The sequence below is a fragment of the Fulmarus glacialis genome, unplaced genomic scaffold (assembly GCF_000690835.1).
Source record: "Fulmarus glacialis isolate BGI_N327 unplaced genomic scaffold, ASM69083v1 scaffold5882, whole genome shotgun sequence".
NCBI lineage: Eukaryota > Metazoa > Chordata > Aves > Procellariiformes > Procellariidae > Fulmarus > Fulmarus glacialis.
In genome coordinates this window covers 32,958-43,210 of record NW_009199671.1, presented here as the reverse complement: position 1 = coordinate 43,210, position 10,253 = coordinate 32,958, and the positions used below count along the sequence as shown (strand labels likewise).

The 10,253-nt window shown below is 38.7% G+C and overlaps 1 protein-coding gene across 1 annotated transcript in view; it reads right to left on the bottom strand.

Moving 5' to 3' along the window:
* Positions 1–348: 348 nt before the first annotated feature.
* COL15A1 (collagen, type XV, alpha 1) overlaps positions 349–10,253 on the bottom strand; it is a 39,498-nt gene continuing 29,593 nt past the window's right edge. The window contains exons 13-19 of the mRNA XM_009573327.1: positions 6,907–6,971; positions 5,017–5,145; positions 4,802–4,861; positions 3,353–3,412; positions 2,269–2,454; positions 936–1,051; positions 349–626 (exon numbers count right to left, since the gene is read on the bottom strand). Of these exons, the coding sequence (XP_009571622.1) occupies positions 410–626; positions 936–1,051; positions 2,269–2,454; positions 3,353–3,412; positions 4,802–4,861; positions 5,017–5,145; positions 6,907–6,971 (833 nt within the window). The 3' untranslated portion in view covers positions 349–409. The remainder of the gene's footprint in view (positions 627–935; positions 1,052–2,268; positions 2,455–3,352; positions 3,413–4,801; positions 4,862–5,016; positions 5,146–6,906; positions 6,972–10,253) is intronic.

The window sequence follows — 10,253 nt, the reverse complement described above, 5'->3', positions numbered from 1 at the left end:
GAAAGGAAGAGCATAGAGCATGCAGCTTCTCAACTCTGAAGAAGCAGCAGCCTTGCTGAGCCATACTGCTTAATGAGACAGGCTACTGGATCTTCCTCATAGACCACACTTGACTCGTGCCCTTAAGTGATCTTCAGCTCAGCCAGAAAGACAAGGGGCCGCGAGTTAATTGTTGGCAAACTTTGAACTGTGTGGGGTTCAAATGGAAGGAAGGGCTTTAAGTCAGCCATATGTGCACTGGATGTTCCACCTAACTGGAATGTGGTTTTTGTTGAGGTATGTTTTCTCTGGCTATTTTTTCCTGAAATGTGCAATTACAAAAAATAAAATATTTACATCACTACAAATGAAATTTCAGTGTCAGCTTTTTCTGTCATAAAATGGAATATTCTGATGTGCAACAGGTGAATTATTTTCCTTGGGGATCAGATACAAAACTGTTTTCAATACAGAGAACAATAAACTGGTTACTACAGCTATATACTTTCTGATCAAGGAGTTTCCCTGTCTTCAGCGGTGATGCTTGTCCCATAGCTCCCATATCAGCTGTGTGCCAGGCTTCACAGTAGTTGCTAACCAGTCGGATCCCATTTGCAGTTGAACCATGCCATATTACTTTCTGAGGCCTGAAAGATAATGTTAAGAAGTTATTTCCTGAAAAAGTCTCTTTTTTGCTTTATTCAACTGCACACCTATATGCGTGGTGACCTGTATTTCTGCTTTCCTTCTGCTAAAGATGAAGATAGAAAGGAGAGGAAGAAAAGGAGACCACAACCTGATATCCCATTCATAGGCTATCAGAAATGGAAAAGAAAGATGGCATAAGGAAAGGGAGAAATTTTTATCAAATTTCTAGTAACCCAAAATATTGCAACTTGTACTACCTGGTAAAAATAAATGTAATGTAAAACTTATAAATGGTGATGTAAACTCACCAAGATGGATCGGTCATGACGTTCCTCCCATCAAAGGAGTATATTGGAACATGAATGTTGAATTGTCCACCGTTTCCATTAAATACAGATACCCAGTTATTGAAAAGTATTTCTCCCTATTAAAATTTCAAAGCCGCTTTTACAAACAAACACAATCCAAAATCCACATCATACCTGACTTTTATAGACTTATCTATACATCTAAAATCTTATCTGCATTTAAGAACACTTATGATTCCAGCTTTCACGTCAGTTTCTGCATGATGCTCCTGAACAAACTCAAGCAAACTTGTCTCATCTATCATCTCTATGCCAACAGCTCTCTGATCCATGCCTTTGCCTCACAGTTGCATCTGTGTTTTATTGTCACTCCAAGTATTCATCTTGATCATCTCCATTTCCACTGTCCTTTTTCTTCTAACTGTCTAACGGGTTGTTTGAAAAATTGCTTATAACTACTCTAGCTATAGAGAAAATATAGAGATAATTTTATTGGAACTTCTGTTGAGGTCACAATTTTGTGAAAAGTGTTGCAAATGTTCAAGGCAAAAGCTTTGCACTAGGCTACCTCTCAAACTCCTTTTGATTTTTTCCAGTCAAAGTTGAAACAATATTGTCTTTACAAATTTGTCTCCAAGGCTCTGTATTTGCATGCACTTCAGAGTAGCATCCGTTCAGCATGTTCCAAGCATCACGTGTTATTCCTGTAGGTTTCTTTGGCCGTTTGTTCTGGGAGCCAGCCAATGCTACAGAGACATGGTTTGTTTTCCTCAGTTTTAGAGTGTGTCTGTTTATGTGAGACCACAAAATGACTCATGCTCTAGACTCTCCTCTTGGTTTTATTGGGGTAAATCCAGCATCACTCCTAAGCACAGAATTTGCCTTTATCTTTACAAATGAGAAAAATAGGCATTTTAGCCTACTATACTTTGTGGTCATACTAGAAAGTAGGACATAATAGCTAGCTTTGAGAAATGAGGATGCACTTTCCCTGCTGCTGATATAAAAAATATCCAGAAAGCTGAACATCATACTGTTGCTTTGTCAGCAATCTGCTCGAAGTAGGCTATTCTCATAGCTTTATTTCCACCATTAGCCGTAGGATATTGGAAAAAAACAACCATTGAAAATGCAAAGGAAATGTGAGACAGTCTGTAACTTTCTACTTTATCACTACTTTTTTGTTTCTTGAACCTGATTCTGAAATATGAAGCAAAGCTGCTTCTTTATAAAATGCAGTTTGGGTTGAAACTTTCTGCTTTTGCCATTTTGCAGGATTTTGGGACACCTACAGCCTATCCTAATATAACAAATAATAAGCACTCATTTTTACCTTAAGATTGACTATTGGTAAATGGTATCGATCTGTTTTTCTGACAACTGTGGACAAATCTTGCAAATGTGATGAGAGGAAGGCTCTATAGGTAGACGTCAAACCTGCTAGCTGGGCCTGTTGAAAACACTGAAAATCTGCTCGCATGTCACCAGAAAATGGCAAGTTTAAAGCCACCAGATGTAGCTGGAGAAAAAAAGAAGAAAAGCCACCATTTTTTAAAAGTTTATAACACTAGGAAGACATATATTGGAAACAAACTAGACCCCCCCTACCTTCCATACCAGGTAGGAAAGTTATTTGCTGCCATAACATTACATTTCTTAAAGCTATGAGACCCATAGCAGAAATACTTATTTATCTTTGAACATTAAGGAAACCATGAAGATTATATACTCCTAAAAAAATAAAATTCTTTTCAAAGCAGGTAATATTTTTAAGCAGAAGTCCTGGAGTTATCACACAAACAAAATCCCAACTCCTACAACCATGGAAATAAGTAATAAGAAGTGACCACATACCATTTAAAAATTCACTGTTATCAAATACAAGAAGTAGCATGCTTAAGTAAAACAGTACAGACGCAAGAACTAATCCACTTTGTTTGTTTGTTTGTTTTGGGGGGTTTTTTTTAGATATAAATCAGTTACCTTGCTTTCTTTAAATATTTTAAAGTATTTTAAATGAAGGCTTAGATTCTAAAATGTCTATCTAAAACAAGCAGTGCCATGAAGGTAGAAAATATTCTAATGAATATTTTAATGACTTAATTATAACACTATTGTTAACTTAAAAATTACTGTGTGTTGTAGGTACAATCACTAAGTGAAGAGGTATTCCTAACTCAGAATCAGGATTTTTTTTTCTTTGAGAGAAGAAAGGGGCCAGGATGATGAAAATAGATCTGGAGGAAAAAATTTAAAATTGTTTCTGAGATGTCTAAACCAGTTGAAGAAGTGTATTTGTAAATTTCTAAAGTAAAATCTGTGAATTTGAAGAGGAAATATCACAAATCTCCCTCAAAATACAAACTGTCATGTTTCAAACCACAGCTATGCAGTTGCAATAGAGAGCTCATACTTACTGCTGGTTTTCCATTGTTCATATTTGATATTGGACTCAGTACTGGAAGAGACTGAAATCCCTGTTATTTTAAGACATGTAAACAGATATGTTAAACATGTTACTCAGATCAGAATTTTAGACACTCAATAATTTTCTAAATGAAGCAAACAGTGAACACTGGAGAATCTGAAACTGTCCTACCTCTGAAAAATAAACCCAAACTGTGTAGCCAGAATACTTTATCTACATATCATCAATTTGGTGTGACACATAAATACGTGTTTGAAAGCTGTCCTGGCCAGAGCTGCTTTGCTAGACCTGAGCGTACCCATCCCACAGTGCTCTGCCAGAGCTGATGTCGGCGCCGGATTGCACCTGGAGTCCTGCATGGAAGCAGCCTGCTCTTGGCAGGAGCAGAAGACCGGTTCAGGAAAATTAAAACTGAAAGGGTAAGGAGGATGCGCAAACAGAAAACGTAGTGGGTGGGAATATTTCTCAAGGCCTTGGTAATTCCCTCTCCTAAGCATTTGGCATGTAGAGACAGGAAGGTCGATGATCTTCAGAGCTGTTTCAGGAACAGCAAAGTTTTCTTCTCTAGTTATGGTAAGTATGAGTAACAAGCCACTGACCAGTTGGGAAACTCATGTGGTGTCAGCTGGAGGCTGCAGACAATTTCTTGTAACATGAGGTCTAGATATTTTCCTGGTGTACTAAGTGCACTTCTCTCTGACCTACTCTAACTTTTTTTATTTCTTTCTGGACATCTTCCTTCTCACTGCTCCTTCCTTGCACTCTCCTGCCCTTTCGTTATCTCAGCAGTCAGATCAATTAACCTGTCATTAACAAGACTGTTCTCTATTCCCTTTGCCACTTCTTGGGTTTCATCCTCCTGCGATTTTTTGGGACAGACAGCATGTTCACATGCAGGTTGGTACAATAACTTGCAGAATGGGGTCAGGTACAAACTAACGATTGAGGCTTTAGAATAGACTCTCAGCACACTGTGGGATAAGCTACTTGCAGGTGATGATGATGTACTCTGAATACAGGACTGTAATCTTTTAAAGAAAACCTGCTTTTCAGAAGCACTTTTCTGAGTGTCCTTGAAAGGGACCAGGGCTTGATATGACTGACTTCAGTGTTACGAAACAGAATACTGTGGGTTGGGGTTTTTTTTGTTGTTGGGTGGTTTTTTTTTTTTTTTTTCAGGCAGCCTGCTTTGTTCTGCTTTTTGTAGGTGCTGGTCTGTCTCTGTAGTGTTTGGAGTCTCAGAAGATAATGGAAACAGATGACTAGCCAGTGCGGACTGATTTGCAAGCTTATGTAGTGGTAGGATGCTTATTTTGAACTGACAAGTCTCGGTGGAAAATCATGTTGTGCAGGGATCTGCCTGCAACTTCTGCCAAGTGTATTGCCTGGTTTTGCACATTTAGACTCAGTTTTTCTCAGTCTGATATTTTGTACTTACATGGCTTGATATGGCTGGAGGAGGAAGGCTGTCAGCAGGGATAGGAATTAGCTCACCAAGCTGAAAGAACCCAAAAGGAAAAGCATCACCAGGAGCTTCTGAACTGAAAAAAGGAATCTTTGCACCCATACTTCTCCACCTCTGTAAAAAATATCTGCAACAATTCCATTTTGAGTACAGGAGTTGGAAAGGGTTAGGACGTAGTGCAATAGTACCTGCAATTTTCTCCATCCATTTCGAACACGGATAAAAACCTCACTGGTTTCACTCAGATAGATTAGTGTACCTTCTGCTACCAAATGAACTTTTTCCAACATACCCTCAATGTTTTGGAATGTTGTAACCTGTCAAGTAGGAAAATGAAACACACTTCATCAGACACACAAAACATTTTGCAAGTTAAATTGTTAAATTGAAGTCGCATTTGAACATATAAATGTCAAGGTTTCTTCCACAGGAAATGCTCATAAAGTCAGTTTTACGTCATTTCATGCAAAAAGCTTCAGTAACATAAATATCTTGCTGCTTTGGCATACCAGCATCATCATTCCATGGATTGTAGTAGAATTACACCAATAGTTAATTTTGCACTGAGTGAAGATCATTGCATCTCTACAGTTTAGCATACCAGATCAAAATTGCAGTGTTCAGAAGAGCTTTGATAAGGCTTATAAATATCACACACAATTCTAGATACATTTGCTTCTGTTATATTTTTCTTAGTGCTGTTGTGATCTCTTTTCTTTAAGGGTATTTTCTTCATCCCTTTTGTTATGTTTCCAGATGCCGCTGGTTTACACACCAAGTATTTTTCAATTTCTCTGTTAAAGATCATCAGGAGGCTTAAATTGATGCCTGTCAGATTGGACATTGCCCCTATTACCTCTGTCTTTGTCACCTGAAGATAAGAACACAGTCCTCTCTAAGATGGGTTGCTTCTACAATCTGTTTGATAATTGCAGGTAGTGTAAAATCAGGGGCAAGTTTCTTGAGATTGTAATATCTTGACACCTGAGTGTCATTTCTTTCTCATTTCTTCAGTGTCAGAGTGCATATTAATGCTTTGTGAATCATGCAGACCCTACTATAGATTTGCATACTGGTTTTTAATGTTGGTTTTGACCTAAGTGGGCTTGGATCTCCTATCTAAGACAGTAGCTCCCAGCCTGTAACTACAGTCCTCTACCTTGGGACACCAGTCTTTGAACATCTGTTTCTCCCTTGATCTGTAATCATTGTCAGGTCCTGAATTTCTATGAGAAAAGGCAGTTAGCAGAGGTATGACACTACAGTAGGAAGGCGTTAAGAAACTTGCACACAGATTCTTGTTAGTTCATTTGATATGGTGTAGATGATCTGAAAGTCTGCGTGTTCATTAGTGCATTCTCAAATGATTGCCAAAGATACCCAGTGAATTTGCTTTTCTATCATAATGTGAGAATGTGAAAAAGGAAAAAATTGCAACGAACCTGCTCTGCTAGCTTGAATAATTTTTTTTTTCAGAAACTACAAATATTTAATTTAGAAATTAACAAGACAGAAGTCTTAGCTGTCATTTTTACTGCATGGATATCTGGGATAAAATTCTGATTTGATTCATGCAGTAAGAAAAGGAAACAATTAAATTTATATGTATTCTCTGGCACAACAATTTCTAGATTTGCTAGGGAAATCTAGTTTTTTTCTTAGAATCAAATGACCTATATTACTGGGTTTTAATCCAGTAATGTAAAGTGTTTTTTTCATGGAAACTGGGCATTCAGTAGTTATTCTAGTATCTCAGCATGTTAAGTTGCCAAACTCTTTCAGAGACATTGCTTTGAACATGAAATATGCACCTTTCCGTTACTTTAGCATGCCACCAATCTTTGCATTTGTTTCAATAGGCTGTTACTAACAAGGCAATGGACAGACTTCTCCTCTCATCACTTTTCCCAGCTATATGGATACCTTGCTGAAAAATTATGAGGTTCAGAAAACCAGAAAACATTCTAGTAAATAAAAACACAGGATGGAGCCTTCCCTCCTCTGTCAGTGCTACTAATGACCGCCAAAAGATTTGAAGCAAGGTTTCAATGGCAAACTCCCTTATTTTGCTGTCTTACCAGATTCCTGGTTGCAGGTGACCCTGGCTCTCCAGGAGGACCTGGTGGCCCAGGCATTGCGACTGCTAAAATAAAACAAGCATACAATACATGTTGAAGGTCATCTTTTTTGAGAGAGAAGGTGAGTGACATAAAGAAAGGACTTAGTGGTGGTGTCTAGGAGTAGTGGGAACTTTAAATAGCCATAGGCCTTACACAGTCAAGTTCTGAATAGCTGTGTCCAAGCCAACTACAGGAAATGTATTCTAAGGATTTTTTAAAAAGCAATGGTGAGGCTTAGTCTTTTCACTGTTATTTGAGAAATTAAGGTCAACAGGCTGCAACCTGTGGTAGATATTCCGCAAATGAAGAACCAGATCTGCTTAAATTGACCAGAATGCTCTTTTGCTAGCTGCTAATGACATGCATATGGAAGAGGAAGAACTTTTAGCTCCTGCCGATATAGGCTTTGAGGGAGTCATTATATCTTCTGCTCTAAAAGTAAACAAAAATGAACTTTTCCTGAGATAAAAAATTCACAAATATAAGCTCAGTTTATATTTCAAAGCAACAAAGAATTCTCCAGTGGTATGAACTTGAACTTCTAAGACTGCAGTCCACAACATCAAGAACCTAGTACCTGTCTCTACTCCAAAACTGAATTTCTTCACCTTGAGCTGGAAATCCCTGTTTTCTGGAGTAAAAACTCCTTTCTTTTAAGGAAGGAAAGAAGGAAAGATATGGAAGACTGAAAGCAAGCATCTCGTGCAAATGCAATCATGATAATGGAACTTTGAAGCTGTTTAGAAGAAAGAGCTTCTACACAAGGACCCTGCTGAGCATCATGGTGTGTCCCAGCAGGGCTCTGTAGCTGAGATCTGGGTGGATCTTGTATTAACCATAAGTAGAAACTCCTTCTGTAGAGGAAAAGAAAGACGCACAGTGGGGGCAACAAAACAAGTCCAGGGGTATCCAGGAGAGTACACTAGTATACTGCTGGGAGGCAATATAAAAGGCTCAGTAAGAAATCTGATTAGGAGCAAAAGAGCATGATGAGAGCTAGTGTGAAATGGAAAAAAGAGATCTAATAGTTGGTGGATAGTTGTCAAACTACCTGAGCATGGGGAAGTCTAGCATGTCCTAGCATGCTGGTGAATCTGGAGTATGAAACATGCACAAAGAACTGCAAGGTTCAGCTCCTAACCACTCCCCAGTTCCTACCTTGATGGGCACTTGAAAATGTTGTTCAGCTGCTCTTAGCTATGAAAATAGTGCTATAATCCCAAATATGGACAGAATTGCTCTTTAAAAGTGAAGGAGAAATGGAGGAATGTAGGAATATTCTCTGAAACCACCCTTTGGAGAAATTTTGGTAAGCACATCTGATAGCCCTCCCCACAACAACCAAAGTCCACTCATCCACAGCTTACTGGTACAGCAACTAAACGGACTGAAGGAGAGTAACAGAAGATAAGCTAAAGGAGTGTACCTTCTGCCTTCATAATTTTTGAAGGAATCAGGATCGCAGTGATCTTCAGTGAAAGTGGAGCTATAGATTCCCCTTCACCCCCGCAAATACATTCAGTGAAGAAAAAATATTGACTATCTTCATTTTTATTGTATCTTTCCACTCTGAAGTAGTTTGATAGTCTGAATAAAGGATTGTAAGATACATTTTTTAAATATAGTTTGAACCATTGAAGAATCAGTAAAGGCTAACCCTGAGAGCACTGCTTCATTCCAGAGCTTGCTTTTTACTGATCTGTAACTCTTGAATTAGGAGGCTGCACCAATAAAGCAAGTTCCGCTGTTCAAAAATGTTTTTGTGAAACCGAAGGAGCCTTGAAATCACCTTTTACAAATTGAACAATCTATGCGCTGAGCATTTCCTTCATGTCAATGGCAGGGGAAAGGATTTCAGTTCTCAGAAATGTTAAGAGCTATTTATCTGCAGATAAGCCGTTCCTTTTTCCCCATATTACAGTATGTGAGCCCCATATTACAGTAAGTACGAGCTTTAACAGAGATAACTGCCTTGAAGATAGGAAATAAACATCTGTGTTCATAACATTTAGTAAAATGGACATCCATCGGTGTGCTGCCCAAAGAAGCTTCTTACAAAGCAAAGAGGAAAATGTGTAGAAGGATGATGAAGGCTAATGGCAGAGAGGATAAATGAAAGTATAGGGATGGAGTACTACTAATAATTTGTTTTGTCCGACTGGGTCTCCTAGCTAATATTCAGAAGTGCTTAATATAAATTACACAGGAAAAGGGCTGAAGGCCCTTCCTTTATGGATGCTGAGGATCTGTCCATATTATGATGATCAGGGGCTAATTCAGGTACAGGCCTATGTTCCAATGTTGAACATATTAAGGATTTCTTCTTTCTCAAATATTCTTCAGAGGATGAACACTTCTTATAGACAATTAATAATATTTGCTGGATGACAGGTTGGAAGTCTCACCTTGTCCCTGGGCAGCTATATAAACCAGTCTGACCAGGCTCAAGAAATACCTGGAGAGAAAAATTGGAGACAGAGAGGTCTGCTCCCCCAACTAGCATACTGGAGGCACAGGTCTTCCCGGGAAACAGACTGATTGTTAGTTCTCAGAAATTGAGATCTGTATTAGCTAGACCTGCCCAAACAAAACAGATATGCATTATAGTCTCTCCATTCGGTTAACAATTCCCTTTCTGTTAGTACACCATCTTAATCTGAGATTAAGGAATGCTTTGCTCTGGTTTTACCTGGCTAGGTTCCCATGCTGGTCACAGTTCCCATAGGGAGAAATCAGTCGCTCACTCAGGCAGACCTATCGAGTAGTGTCAGAGGAGCCCAGGACCCCATCCACCAGAACCTAGTCTAAAAGCTGGACATTAACAGTATGAGGCTTGTCACTAGCAGATCTGTGACCGAAGAGGAGTCAAAAGCACAAATGTCTTGAACTGTGACACTTGGTTTATAGCCACGTACTCCCTTTGGTGCAAGTTTGAGATAATTCACCTGAAGCTCCAGTGCCATCTTGTTTGCAAAGTTCCTCCCCTGATGTGACTATTTGTGCCATATTTTACTCCTTTTCTAATCCAATAAGTTGAAAATCAGTAAAGGTACAGTAACCAACCCTTCCAAAGTTTTGTTCAGCATTTGCATAACAACTAGTTTTTAGAAGCAGGTCTCCAGCGGTTTCATTCTAGACCTAAACTCTACTGTGAGTATTGCCTTTATATCAGAGAATCATAGCATTATAGAATCATTTAGGTTGGAAAAGACCTTTAAGATCATCAAGTCCAACCATAAACCTAACACTGCCAAATCCACCACTAAACCATGTCCCTAAGTGCCACATCTACACATCTTTTAAAC